General features: G+C 40.6%; 1 protein-coding gene across 2 annotated transcripts in view; it reads left to right on the top strand.

The window, feature by feature from the left end:
- Nucleotides 1-15,186, top strand: part of DPY19L3 (dpy-19 like C-mannosyltransferase 3) — a 70,510-nt gene that overhangs the window by 26,254 nt on the left and 29,070 nt on the right. For both annotated transcript variants that reach the window (XM_032326419.1, XM_032326420.1), the window contains 4 exons: nt 3,425-3,546; nt 4,262-4,407; nt 6,507-6,630; nt 7,177-7,311. In XM_032326419.1, the coding sequence (XP_032182310.1) occupies nt 3,425-3,546; nt 4,262-4,407; nt 6,507-6,630; nt 7,177-7,311 (527 nt within the window). The remainder of the gene's footprint in view (nt 1-3,424; nt 3,547-4,261; nt 4,408-6,506; nt 6,631-7,176; nt 7,312-15,186) is intronic.

The following is a 15,186-nucleotide window of genomic DNA, read 5'->3' as shown; positions in this document are numbered from 1 at the left end:
GAAGGAGTTCTGTAATACCTAACATAACTCTCCTCTCCACAGCTCTACTCCATCCCAAAACTCATCTGTTTGCAATTTCTTGGTTTTGCTCCTGGGTTTTTTTTTTTCCCATAGTCGTTTTGGAAGAGGTCTTTGCAAGTGAAAGGAATATTGTCTAAAAACAGGAGGCATTTTGGTGAGAAGACAAGAAGTACAGGGGTCCTTCTTGTCCCCGGTGTCCCCATTTGGTCCTTTATTTTGCAGTTACCATTTTTCTACATTTTCGCTCTTGGTGAGTGGTTTAGAGCTCAGCCACTATTACTCATTGAAGCCCCGGAAGGGAACTCTCCTACTCACCGTGTCCTTTGCTGGGCTTTGCTTGGATTTGGATACATTTTTGGCAAGAATCCTTCATGGGCGATGTTTTGCACTTCTGGTTCTGTCACAGTAGGAAATATGAAATGTTGGTTGTCTTTCTTTTTGCACCCGAAGTATCAGTCAGTTGGTTCCTGTGTAGATAGCCAGGTTCCCCCGTAATAAGGTTATTACCCATCAGCCTTTCACTTAATGGTTTTAGCAGCCATTGATGCTTATTGCCTATATCTGTCATTTCAGTAGTTACAAATGTGACCTTCTGCATTCCCCCTTGTGTTTGTTAGCTGGAACTCTGTTATTTAAGAAGCCTTTTTCTCATCAACTGTTTGATGACCCTGAGGTCCAGTTTATACAACAAAGGCAGGTTAGGTGTTGATTTTCTTTCCCTATGATCCTTGTTATTCATGGAGTCCATATTTGCAAATTCACTTACTCGAACCTCTTTGTAACCCCAGAATCCGCACTTATGGGGCTCTGGCAGGCATTCACGGGCATGTGCAGAGCAGCGAGAACACTTAGTCACCTGGCTTGCATGTTCCCAGCCGAGGTGGAATGAGGTGATGACTGCCGTCTCCCTTCAGCTCTCCTTCTGCAGTGTCCTTTTCACAGTCTACTTAGGGCCATGCTTTTTGCATTTTTCTGTTTTTTTTTTTTTTTTGGTGATTCTGTGGTTTGAAATGGCCCCTGGCATAGTGCTAACGTGCTGTCTGGAGTTCCCAAGTACAGCAGCAGGCCGTGAAGAGGGCATACAGAGAAAACATGCGTGTTAGATAAGCTCTGTTCAGGCATGCATTAGTGTTATTGGCATGTGTTCAGCGTTAATGAATCGCTCATATATATTGAAGAAGGTGTCTTTAAACAGAAACACATAAATCAAGGTCATGTGTTGATCAGTTGATGAAAATGCATGACCAGAGGCTCATAAGAACATAACCCTGCTAATTCAGTGTTCACTGCAACTTTATGGAACATAACTACTGAGAACAGTGAGTCCGTGAGTTCTCAAAATTGTGATTTGCTTCTTTAGCATCCTCTAAAGCAGTGGGTCTTACTGAGGGACAGTTGTCTCTCTCGGGGACACCCGAAACATCGAGATGCGTTGTGGGTCATCCCAGCTGGGGTGGGTTGGGGACGATTGTGCTACTGGAATGGGCAGAGGGGAGGGATGTTGCTAACCATCCTACAATGTCTCAGCAACAAGGAATTACCAAGCCTCAAATGTCAAAATACAAGTAGTGTTAAAGTTGAGAAACTCTGCTCTTAAAGATGAGAAATCTCATTTGGGTATTTTCTTTCGAATTATCACCATTATTATCTCAGTGCTTCATCTGTTTCATTTCCTCTAAGTTGTTTGTTAAGATCTTCCTTCTAGAAAATTTTAAACATATAAAAGGGTAGAGAATTCTCTGGACATTTTTGTATGTCTCTCACCAGCTTCCACAGTTACCAACTTATAACCTATCCTGTCCCCTCTCTATACCCCGTTTTCTTTCTTTTTTTTTTTTTTTTAAGATTTTATTTATTTATCAGAGAGAGAGAGAGCGAGCACAGGCAGACAGAATGGCAGGCAGAGGCAGAGGGAGAAGCAGGCTCCCCGCTGAGCAAGGAGCCCGATGTGGGACTCGATCCCAGGACGCTGGGATCATGACCTGAGCCGAAGGCAGCTGCTCAACCAACTGAGCCACTCAGGCGTCCCTATACCCCGTTTTCAAACCGAATGATTTTGGAGAAACTCCCAAGACAGCATATTTCTGCATTTGTAGACATACCAGTATATTTATGTAAAGGATGGCAACCCCTTTTCTAAATATAACCACATTGCTATTATCACATTTAAAGCACAATTAGGAGATCTCTTACTGTCAAATATATAGTCAGTGTTCCTCATTTTTATGATTGTCTTCCAGAGTTTTAATATAGTTTTTGAGATTCAGATAAAGTCCAAGCATTGCAATCATTTGCTCTGTCTCTCTCTCTTTTTTTTTTTAGATTTTATTTTTAAGTAATTTCTACACCCACATGGGGCTCGAACTCCCAACTCCAAGATCAAGAGTTGCTTGCTGTACTGACTGAGACAGCCAAAGCCCTCTCTCTGTTTCTTTTAATCTATAGATTTCCTTCTATCTTCTTTTCTTGTAATTTTTTTTGTTGAAAACACAATTCATTTGTCCGATAGAGGTGGGGGCACTTGACGGGTACGATCTCTTGTAGGGTTGAGACTGGTCTGTTAATAAGTTCTCAGTTAGCCTTGCACCTAATGGGTTAGCACCATCGGTGAGCATTACCTGAATCTGTTAATTTCATAAGGACTATAAAATAGAGGATGTTGTCAGACTTCTTAATTTTCTTCCAAGCTGGTAGGTGAGAAATGGTATCTCAGCATAGTTCTAATTTGCACTTTCTGTAGGCGCAAGGTTGAGCATCGTTTCATATGTATCGGGACTGTATGCATGTTCTCTTCTGTGAACCATCTCTTCGAACATTCTGTGAATCAGTTAGCTTGGTTACAGCAGCAAATAACCTCAGTGTAGCCACAGAACTCTATAACAACAGGTTTATTTCTTACTTTTATTATCCCGCCCCTATTTGGAACCTGCTGTTGTCATGACAAAGGTAAATAGCCACATTGCTGGTGGAGACACGTGTCATCTTTTCTGAAAAGATGTCACATCCTCTCACATGGCATTGGTCAGAACAAGTCAATGGCCAAACCCATAGGCTGCTTATAGTCCCCAAAGAAGTACTACAGGTCTCATGGCAGGAAGGGAAGAGTGAGGGTATAAAATCCTCCTGGCCTAAATTTCTGTAAAAGAACGTATGGGGTTTTTTTGTTGTTATTGTCCTCACACAAGTTATAGTTTAACTGTATTCATGTAAACATGTGAATGTCCCTCTAATATACAGCAAGCTGCTTGAGGGTGGGATGGTGGTTTTTGTTTACTATCACATCCCCAACACCTAGCACATTCTCTAGCACACACACACACTAAAGAATCTAGGAAAAGTCTTGAATAATTTATAATTTATAATTGTAATTCTTTTTTCCTGATCTTTCAAATACCAACCTTAGGTTTTCATGGCTTAATATATGATAACAAAACTGAGTCTATGAGGACAATTAACCTTCTTCAACGAATGAATATTTACCAAGAAGTTTTTCTCAGTATTTTATATAGAGTCCTACCAATACAGGTATGTTGTGTTCTGTGACATTGAATTGTTGATATCACACAAAAGTCAAAATCTGCTCTTTTAAGTTGCGACTTTCACATATGTTATTCTGATTTTCCACTGGCATGGTAGGAAAGCAACAAAAATCCTTATTTTCTCCAGATATGGTGTGAACTTTGCTCTTCATATATGTTTTTATAAGATTTTTTTTTTTACATACAGATGCACCCTGGCTAATAATCATGCATGCAGTCTAGAAGCTGATAGATATTTTCATTGAGAAGCATGTAATCACTTGTCCCTTATCTTTAAATTAAAAAATTGGAAATTAGCCAATCACAGTGACCACTTCATGTGGACACAGTTAGATGTGTAGCTTGTCTAAAGAATGAAGCCAGAGTCCTCCAGGCCTTCCTTCCCTCTCCCACTCCACTAATGAAAAGAAAGGCCGCCAGCACACTTTTGCCCAGAAAGGACTGATGTAGGCTTAGTGCTTGTAATTAATATCCAGTTGCTGAATATTAAATTTCCACTCTCATATTTTTTGGTTTTGTTTGTTTGTTTGTTTGTTTGGGTAAGTAGGCCCCACATCCAAGGTGGGGCTTTAACTCTTGACCCTGGGTTAAGAGTCACACCTTCTTAGTGACTGAGCCAGCCAGCCGTCATATTTTTTAAGTGACAATGAAAATCTAATGAGGGTTCCATAACAAATATTTTTTATTGTTCCTTTTTCCAGAAATATTTAGAGCCAGTTTATTTTTATATTTACACCTTGTTTGGACTGCAGGCGATCTATGTCACGGCCCTGTACACAACCAGCTGGCTCCTTAGTGGGACGTGGCTGTCAGGGCTTCTAGCAGCATTCTGGTACGTCACCAATAGGTAAGTTGCAATCAGTATCCCTTCTCCCTTCCTAAGATGGAAGTGAAAACAAAGGTACTTGATTTCCAGGTCAGAGGAAGTTACTCAGCCACACTGGTTTGTATGGGAGTATTTTCTCTTTGGTTTCCCTAGTGGTGTTTACTTGTCTTATCTAGCAAGGTAGAAAGTCCTACTTAGATATATATTTCCAGCTGAGGAAGAGAACATTAAATGACACGTCAAGAGAATCATCGTGATAAGTCTAGTTCTATTACCAGTTGGATGTGTGATCATTATTTCTCTGGCCACATACCTCCTCTCTTAAAGACGTTTAATAGTATTTTTACTATCAATCTTGATAGGGTTGTAGTGGCTTATAACTAGCAAAGCATTGAGCACTGTACAAATGTAAGCAAGTTCTTATATTATTTAGTTAATATCTGTTATTCTAGATACCAGAGCATGAAAGCATTTTTTATTTTTGGTTTTTTTTTTTTAAGATTTTTTAAAAATTTATTTTTTTGACAGATAGAGATCACAAGAAGGCAGAGAGGCAGACAGAGAGAGAGAAGGGGGAAGCAGGCTCCCTGTCGAGCAGAGCACCTGACTCGGGGCTTGATCCCAGGACCCTGAGACCATGACCTGAGCCGAAGGTAGAGGCCTCAACCCACTGAGCCACCCAGGCGCCCCATGAAAGCATTTTTTAAAAAGATTTTATTGATTTATTTGAGAGAGAGAGAGAGCACAAGAGGAGGAAAGGGCAGAGGGAGGAGAAGCAGGCTGCCCACTGAGCAAAGAGCTCAACACAGGGCTTGACCCCAGAACCCTGGGATTGTGACCTGAGCCAAAGGCAGACGTTTAACCAACTGAACCACCCAGACACCCGAAGTAGCATTTTTTAAAAAAAAAACGTAGTCAAGATACATGAATTATTGCTTGACCTGCAGTAGCAACACCAATATTCAGTAGGAGTCTTCAAACTTCAACGCCAAGTTCTAATATTGATTTTATTTTATAATCCTAAGCAAATTACTTCTTTTTATAACCTTAGTGAGCGCTTATTTTATGTTAACCACTTCACAAAATGCTTTATATTCTTTTAACCATCCTACAGGACAGATACTATGATCATTTTAGAGATGATGAATTTTTTTTAATATAAGATTTTATTTATTTATTTGAGAGAAAGCAAATGTAAACAGCAGGAGGGGCAAGGGGAAAGGGAGAAACAGACTCCTCGCTGAGCAGGGATCCCGCTGAGGGCCTCCGTCCCAGGACCCTGAGATCATGACCTGAGCTTAACCCACTGAGCCACCCAGGTGCTCCAGAGAGATGAGGAAATTAAAGCTTAATAGGTTAAGTTATGTATGTGTATATGTGTATGTATATACACATGTATATATATACGTGTATATACACATATATACATACACACACATACGTTATACACACACACACACACGCTCCAGATTATTCTCCATCAGAATTCAAACACAGCTTGAAAACACTGTTATGCTACCTCTTAACATTTTAACATAGTATTCTTGTTAAGGGTAATTGAAAGTCAAATTTGTTGTTCTATCAGGAGGAGAGAGAAGACATGTGCTGTATGCCTAGTCCGTGCAGGGATGCTTCTTGGTTCTGGGTGTACAAAGGTGGAAACTTAGCTATACTTACCATCTGGTGGTTCACATTCCAGAGGGACAAGAAGCTTTTACAAATTATTCCCACTGACAAATTTAAGATTCAGATTTAAACACCAAAGAAATAGAGGGAGAATGAGACACGCCGCCAAATTTGCACTAACGAACTTCGAGGGAAATAAAAGTTCAAAGCAGTGAGGCATGAGTGTATATTTCTGGGTTTTGGCGTCACCCTGCCATGGCTTGGAGCCCAGTTCTACCCCTTAGCTAGCTGTGTTCCTGTGAACGGTGTTCTTAAATTTTCTTAGTGCCACTTGACGGTACAGGGATGCTGACGGTAAGGACAAATCATAACAGCTGAGAAGTAACAACCAGAATCGTAAGTGTTTAATACCCTACGTCTTTCACTCTAGGAAATCTTTTTAGGTAATTACAGTAAAAATTATTCCTGTGGCCATTTGTGTTTTCTCTGTGCAGAATAGATACCACAAGAGTCGAGTTTACCATCCCGCTGAGGGAGAATTGGGCTCTGCCATTCTTTGCAATTCAGATAGCGGCAATCACGTATTTTCTGCGACCAAACCTACAGCCTCTCTCTGAGGTAAGTTTTTATGGTACTTTATATATTTTTTTAATTTCTCCAGTTTTGTTGAAGAAGCTTCGGAGAATGTGATGTGCGTGGTGTCCCGTCGCGTGTGAGTCATTCTTACTCCATGACCAGTTTTTTAAACTTGAGTTAAATGAAGTTTTCCTTTTCTGAGCTCTTTCCTACTTTGCAAAGAAAATGTTTTCATTTTTGATGTTAAAAACGTACTCTACGTTACCTGTCCTCAAATAGTTGCAGCAAAGCCACACACAATTTCTGCAGAACTGTCAGAATCCTTAAGCCACGGCCCTGGAGATATGACTTGGCGCATCCTCAGCTCCCAGGTGCTGCAGAGTAGACACACCTTACGTGCATATTTATGTGCCCGGTGTCACCTTAGGATAGTTAGAGCTTCAATAACAAATGCAGGGGTTTTCAGAGCAGCAGTTCATGGTCTCTCTGTTTGGTTTGTAGAGATATTGGCTGCCCTTGAGGGAACTTGTCTGCAGGGCTCTTTACGACTAGAGACATGGAAATTACATGAAGGCTTTCTTTTTACAGAGGCTGACACTTCTTGCCATTTTCATATCAACTTTTCTCTTTAGTCTGACATGGCAATTTAATCAATTTATGATGCTGATGCAGGCATTAGTGCTGTTCACGCTGGACTCCTTGGACATGCTGCCAGCCGTGAAGGTAAGCCGCGCCCTTTTCTCTTGTTCAAGGCAGCGCTCTTTAGCGGTTTCCGTCACATGGTGGGGCGGGGGGTTCAGAATGTGCATGTGCTTAACAGTCAGGTCAAAGCTGCTTCTGAGTTACAGTGTACATACACTGGGGTCAATTGAAGTGGAGTAACCTGTGCAGCCTAGTTTGGCCATCTTAACTTTTATTCTGTTTATTCTACATTAAAAGATGGGTTTATCTTAAACAGAAATGTCTTAGATCAGTTGTCCTTTACAGAGCTGTCTTAAATTTTAAAATACAAGCTAGCTCTTGTAAAATGTCTTACTGTGTACTGCCTTTGTCCTCCAAGGAAATCAATGGGTATAGAACACCTTTCTTTGGTACTTCATAAAATTTTCATAATAACATCTATCAGGCTTGAGATGGGAATCCCTATTGCTTGTCCAGAGGCCACACATGGGACGGTGCCATTTTAAGGAAGCTGTTGTTTGTCTCACAGTGTGTGACACCCGTGTGTGCTGCTGTCACTTTATGGCAAGGTGTTTCTCATGTGCAGAAATGTTTTTTAATGTATTGTGGATGTTTTAAAAGTTCTTCATCGTTACTATTCTAAAGTAACAGTAACTTAAGTATTTCCCAATATCATAAAATATTATTTCTAATTCTAAGGGGGCAAGATAGTGTAATATTGAAGAGTTGCGTACATTTATTCCTTGTCAAAATTGATGCAGCAGGGGCGCCTGGGTGACTCAGTGGGTTAAAGCCTCTGCCTTTGGCTCAGGTCATGATCCCAGGGTCCTGGGATCGAGTCCCACATCGGGCTCTCTGCTCACCAGTGAGCCTGCTTCCTCCTCTCTCTCTGCCTGCCTCTCTGCCTACTTGTGATCTCTATCTGTCAAATAAATAAATAAAAATCTTTATTAAAAAAAGAGAGAGAGATGCAGCAATCTTTAGAGACTGGCTGAGTCTGAATTAGGAAACAGGAAAGACTGACAGCAAGTATTCCTTGCCCCTCTTCCCAGGGACTGGAGAGGCACGACAGAGACTCGCCACCTGTAGGAGATGTCGTGTGTGTGCTATGATGGGAAGTAAACATTTGGGCAGCTAACAGTTAAAGGTCTATATGTCTAGAGAGGTTAATCTGTAGTATTAAGAAGCACTAGAAGTCAAAGAAGGTTCTTTGTAGGCTAGAAAGGTTTCACAAAGGTGGGAGACTTGAGCTGGGCCACAAATGAGAAGAGTAGAATTTGGATGGCGTGTTGGGGGAGGATATGACGGTAAAATACAGGGAGGAAAGCAAGTAGATAGAGCAGAGGAAAGAATGTGTGTGTGTGTGTGTGTGTGTGTGTGTGTGTGTGTGTGTGTCAGTCAGTCATATATATAATACTAAATAATGGTAACAGAGCTCTGGGTGCCTCAGAAATCCTCATGCACAAATGAAGTGGAGTCTGTTCATATTGGCTTTTCCTGTTTTGTAACCCTTTGGACTTTGGTCATGGTGACGTGTAAGCTGCGTTTCTCCACGGCCTGCTCTCCTGAGCCAGTTGGTCTCCCTTTCTCTCTTTGTATGTAATAGCGCATTTCCCCCCTTTCTAGCAAGCACTTTCAAAGGAACTCTGTATGTTGTCACATAAAAAAATAAATATGTTGTGCCATTTTGAAAACAACTGTATCAAGTTTTTCTGCAGTGTAATTTCACAGAAAAGCCTAGAAATGTGTTTTCCCTTTCACTGACACTCTCACCTCTAGAGATTTAACCTAAGGAAGTAATCAAACAGGTTTATTTTAGTTTTTAGTTCATTTACTGTAATAAGAAAAAGCTGGCTGGAAACAACCTTATTAGTCAGTAGCAGTGGAGTATTGTTAAGTAAATATGGTACAGGAGTATAACAGTATCATGTGACCATTATTTTCCCCCTCTCTTTTTTAAAATAAAATACATATGAGGCACTTGGGTGGCTCTGTCGGTTAAGTGGCCAACTCTTGATTTCGGCTCAGGCCATGATCTTGGGGTCGTGGGATCATGCCTTGCACTGGGCTCTGCCCTCAGCATGGAGTCTGCTTATCCTTCTCCCTCTGCTTCTTCCCTGCTTGTGCTCTCTCTCTACCTCTCAAATAAATAAATAAAATCTTTTAAAAAAATAAAAATAAAACACAGAAAAAGTGAGAAAGGTTTCCGAGAAGATAGACATCAAAATATTAGCAGTCACCTGACTGTGATTGATGAGCTTGATGTTCTAAGTTCCTGTTGTCCTTCAACACTTTTGACTTTTTCATGGATTACTTTTACCGTTTTCTTTTAAAATAGAAAACAATAAAAGATACTGTTTTGGCACACACACCACAAACCTAAAGAAGAGTACAGGTAATTTATATCATATTTAGTTCTTTACTTCGTTAAACTTTCATAGTTGAAACTATGTTGATGTTAGTGGTAGTAGCTGTAGGTATCAGAATTGGAGGAGAAGCGGCACAGTAATGAAAGAATCCTGAGTTGTACAACCAAGCTGCCACTACTGAGTATGAAAATAGCTAGGTCTTTAAAGTGATGTAACTTCTTGGGGCCTTTGTTCTCTTCATAAACTGGAATCACTGACCTCTGATCACGTCAGATGGGAAAGTCAGAATAGTTGGTATAGAGAAAGGTAATGCATATTCAGAGTCCATTGTGCTGACAAGAAGCTGTATCCTCTTTGGTACATTTCATCTTTTCCTGGAGAATGGAAAATCAAAAGCTCAGGTTTCACTCAGGAATGTGTCTAGGCCATTTAAATATAGAGAGAATAGTAGATGGTAGAAGTCATATACTTTGGCTCCATTAAAGAATGTGAAGGCTAATGAAGTTTTATTAACCTGTTGTGAAAACAGCAAGACACATAAGAGGAAATTTTAGAGTACCCCATTTGGTTCCAGACCAGATGGAGGGAATGCACCTGTCCTTGTTCCTCCCACTTAGTGCAACTAAAAGCCCTGGACAGTGTATATAAAACGCACAGAAGATGATTTGGGGTGGGGAAGGAATGAAAATAGGCTGCTTAGAGCCCTGGCAGCTACAGGAAGGATGCGGCAGTGAGGCCCTAGGATTTTCTTTCTGCCTCAAATATCCCAGAGTAGGTGCTGGAAAAGTCAGCAACCAGGAGACACCAATGGAGTCAGGCAGAAGCCCCAAGAAAAGCCAGAAGGATCGGGAAAAGGGAGGCAGTGTATCTCTAGCAAGAAAGGAAACGTTTGGTCATAACTGCAGTATTTCAGCCAGACAGCACAGAAAGAGCTGCAGCTTCACTCCCACGTCCATCAGCAAAGGGCCGGCGGGGAAGCCACACTTCCACCCTCACCAGCTGCAGCAGGCCACTCGCTTTCTGCCAGGGCTGTGTCCGAAGGCTGCCTTCTCCCAGAAGCATCAGTGCAGGCCGCATGGAGAACCTTCGGCCCTCATCCAGGGGTCGTGAGATACCCCCTCCCCTTCGGGACAGGATGGTGTCAGAAGAGATCAACGGGGAACCGGGCTTTTAACCACCATTCAGAAGTAACAAGCCTCCCTCTCTCCCTTCCACCACCCCCCCCACAGTGTCAGTGAAGGCCACGGGAAGTGCAGTTTAATGAGGCATCCCTTCCCTTCTCAGCCAGAGCCTCGTAGGGAGCCTGAACTTTCCCTGTGTCCCGGCAATGGAACCCCCTTCTCCCCTGTCTCCCAAAAGTCAATGGAGGCCAAGAGGAAAACCTAGACATCTAACCCCATCTGGAAATAAGGAAGCAGCATCCTTCTTCCCCCCCGGCATAGCACTAGTGTGGGCTCAGAGGAGACCTGCCGACACAGAGATTTTAAAAAGATCCAGAGTCCCATGACATAGTACAATGCAATTGAAGATTACTTCTTATACTAAGAACAAGCAAAATCTCTCTTGAGTGAAAAGAGACAGTCAACAGATGCCAACACCCGACACACACAGAACTTGCATTACCTGAAGAGGTATTTAAAGCAGCCATAACAAATTTTCATCAAGCAATTACAGACACACTTGAAACAAAGGAAAAATAGAAAAATAAGGAGCAAACGGAAATTTTAGAGCTGAAAATCTCTAATAATGACAATTAAAAACCCAGTAGATGGGCTCAGCAGGAGAATGGAGTGGCCAGAAAAAAGAACCAGTGAACTGGAAGCTAGAACAAGTTAGAAATTACCTCATTTGAACAAGAGAAAATAGCTGGGGGGGGGGGGGGGCAGAGCCTCAGGGACCTGTGGTACTAAACAAAAACTCTAATATATTCTTACAATCAGAATCCCTAAAGGAGAGAAAGAGCATGAGGCTGAAAAATGTATTTGAAAAAGTACTTTTCTGAGGGGTTTGAAGTGGCGGGTGTGTGGGAGGTTGGGGTACCAGGTGGTGGGTATTATGGAGGGCATGGATTGCATGGAGCACTGGGTGTGGTGAAAAAATAATGAATACTGTGTTTCTGAAAATAAGTAAATTAATTTTAAAAAATGATTTTCAAAAAAGTACTTTTCAAAGGAATATTTGAAAACGTCCCAGATTTCACAAAAGATAGGAACTTACAGAATCAAGAAGCTGAGCTACTGTCAAACATCAGATCTACCACTGATAATCTAGACTTTCTAATACACAGTACTGCTCAATTTTACATTCTGGCTGTTTACCAACAATGTTTCTTACGAACCTAGGATATCATTACATTTATAAGAACTATGTGATCTTGTTGTGACTTAACTGTTCTTTTCTCTAGAATTATGCCTACTTGATATAAAAAGAACTGGCAACACCAAGAAAGACCATCCTTCAGAAAGGCAGACAAAAAATTGTTTTATCTTTTTAAGATGTATTCATGAGTGATTTGTTATTCTTAAAGAGGTCCTACAAATCAGTAAGAAAAATATTTACACCCAATAGGAAAGGGAGCAAAAAATAGTTCCTAGAAGGAAAAACATCAAAAAGAATCAAACACTTAGGAATAAACTGAACAAAAGAAGTGCTTATGCTTATACTCTAAACTACAAAACACTGAAAGTTTTAAAGACCCACATAAATTGGAAAGATTGCATATTTATGGATTGGAAGACTCACTATTGTTTAAGATGGCAAATTATGGTAAATTATTGTACAGATTCAACATGCTTCCTCTCAGAATCCCAGGTGAATTTTTTGCAGAACTTGACAAGCTGATCTTAAAATTCACGTGGAAACTCAAGGGACCCAGAATAGCTGAAACAATCATGAAAAAGAGGAATAAAGTTGGAAGACTCACACTTTCCAACTTCAGAACTTACTTCCAAGCTATAGTAATCAAGACAGTGTGATACTAGTAGAAGGATGGACACAAATCAATGGAATAAAATTGAGAGACCAGAAATAAATCTTCAGAAATAAACAGTCAATTTGATTTTCAGCAAGGGTGCCAAGATAATTTTGGAGAAAGAATAATCTTTTCAACAAATGGTGCTGGGATAACTAGATATCTACATGTGAAAGAATGAAGTTGGACTCCTCTCTCTCACCATACACAATAATTAACTCAAAATAGATCAGAGATTTAGTTGTAAGAGCTAAAACTATAAAACATTAATTTTTTAACTATAAAACATTTAGAAGACAGGAATAATTTTTCATGACCTTGGAGTAGACCAATCCTTTTTATAAGGTTCCAGAACCAAAAGCACAAATGACTAAATTAAAAATAAATGAGTTGGACTTCATCAAAATTTAAAACTTTTGTGCTTCAAAATATACCATCAATGTGAAAAGACAACTCACAAAATTGGAGAGAATATTTGCAAATCCTATATCTGATAAGGCAGTTCCAGAATATATAAAGAACTCTTACAACTCTCTCAACAATAAAATATGGGCAGATGATTGGATAGGCATGTCTCCAGAGAACAAATGCAAATGTCCAACAAGCACATGAAAAGATGCTCAGCCTCATTACTCATTGGGGAAACACAAAACCAAAATAAGATACCATTGCCTCCCCCCACACACACCCCCCACCCCGAACTCAGATGGCTAAACTCTAAAAACAACAGCAAAGACAGATGATAACAAATGTTGGCAAGGAGGTGAAGACTTTGGAGCTCTCATATATTGCTGGTGGGACTACAGAATGGCGCAGCCAGTTTGGAAAACAATTTAGCATCTCCTCACGTGTTAAACATAGAGTTACCATGTGATCCAGCAATTCCACTGCCACGTACATACCCACGAAAAATGAAAACATAGCCATGTAAGAATTTGTACATGGATGTTTATAGCAGCATGATTCATAGTGGCCAGAAAGTGGAACCCACCCAGTGCCCATCAGCCAGCGGGATGTTGCAGAGATGATGAAGATATCTTAAAATTAGATTCTGGTGATATTTGCACAACTCTGTTAACACGAAAATCATGAATTTAGGTAGGTGAATTTTGTGCTATATGAATTATATCTCAATGAATGTATTAAAAAAGAAAAGCAGTTTCTTCACTAACCAGTAATTGTACTTCTAGGAATCTGTCATTTGTTCCTCCCATATTTATCAGGTGACACTGTTTTAGTGGGTGTTGTCGTGGGTGCTAGCGTACAACAAGGAATGAGTTAAGGAGTGACAGTAGTCCCCACCCCCCCCTCACCTCATCTGGGGCTCCAGTTCTGTGCAGTCAACCCCGGTGAGCAGCAGATAATCCGCCTTCTGACAGACCGTCGGTAGTAGCCCAACACTGTCACCACGCCTCTCGCACCCACCTCCGTCTCATCACCTGGCTCTTTTACCATGTCCCATCATCACAAGAAGGGTGTCCAGTATAAGAGATATTTTGAGAGAGACCACCTTCACATAAACTTTGTACAGCATATGGCTATAATTTTTCTATTATTGGTTATTGTTGTTAGTCTCTTACTGTGCCTCATTTATAAATGAAACTGTGTCGTAGATACGTATGCTGTGTACAGGGCTCAGTACTCTCCATGGTTTCAGACATCCACTGGGGCTCTGGGAACACATCCCTGGCAGATAAGGGTGGATGAGTGTAACCAGATACCATGATCTGAGAATTTTTTTAAAAAGATGTTCGTAACATTAATTTCAACAATAATAAGAAGCTGGAAACAAATGAGCCACTGGCAGACAAATCATGGCATCTGGTAGAATGTTACGTAGCCATTTAAAATTAAGTTTTCACAGAATAGTCCTTGACGTGAGAAAATGATACAATGTAATGTGAAATAAGTAAAATGTTACATGAAATATCACACACCACTATGAAATCAATATTATTTCTGTAGGTAATGGTGTTAGATTTTGATTTTAGAGCCCACCTTTCCATCAATTACTATTTCTTTTTATGTTTTCCTGGATTTTCTAGATCTCCTACAATAAAATATTGTATCTTTAGAATCCTAAATTCCAAGTTTCTGTTAACACCAACCAAAAGCACTGAACTGTGGCAGGCCAGGCCTTTAGATGCTAGAAAGAGATTTGTTTCCTTTGAGGCGAAGAAAACAAAACTATGAGGAAATCTGATTTGCTGATAAGAGCAGAATATTTCATAAGCCAATAAGAGTATGGAATTGTCCAATTTCAAAGAGGAGAGAAAGTATCAAGTCTTGGGGCACCTGGGTGGCTCATTCAGTTAGGTGTCCAATGCTTGATTTTGGCTCAAGTCATGGTCCCGGGGTCTTGAGATCGAGCCACCTCTGGCTCCACGCTCAGTGGAGAGTCTGCCTGGGATTCTCTCTCTCCCTCACCCTCTCCCCAGATCCCTCGCTTAACACTCCTGTGTTCTCTCTCTCTCTCAAGTAAATATATAAATCTTTAAAAAGAAAAAAATGTATCAGCTGTTTATTAGAGGCTGTCATTTTTTCTTTGTGGCATATTTTCTGTGTTGAAGTTGGTTG

The sequence above is a fragment of the Mustela erminea genome, chromosome 19 (assembly GCF_009829155.1).
Source record: "Mustela erminea isolate mMusErm1 chromosome 19, mMusErm1.Pri, whole genome shotgun sequence".
NCBI lineage: Eukaryota > Metazoa > Chordata > Mammalia > Carnivora > Mustelidae > Mustela > Mustela erminea.
The sequence above is the reverse complement of the archived record's forward strand: the minus strand, read 5'-3'. Positions and strand labels throughout refer to the sequence as shown.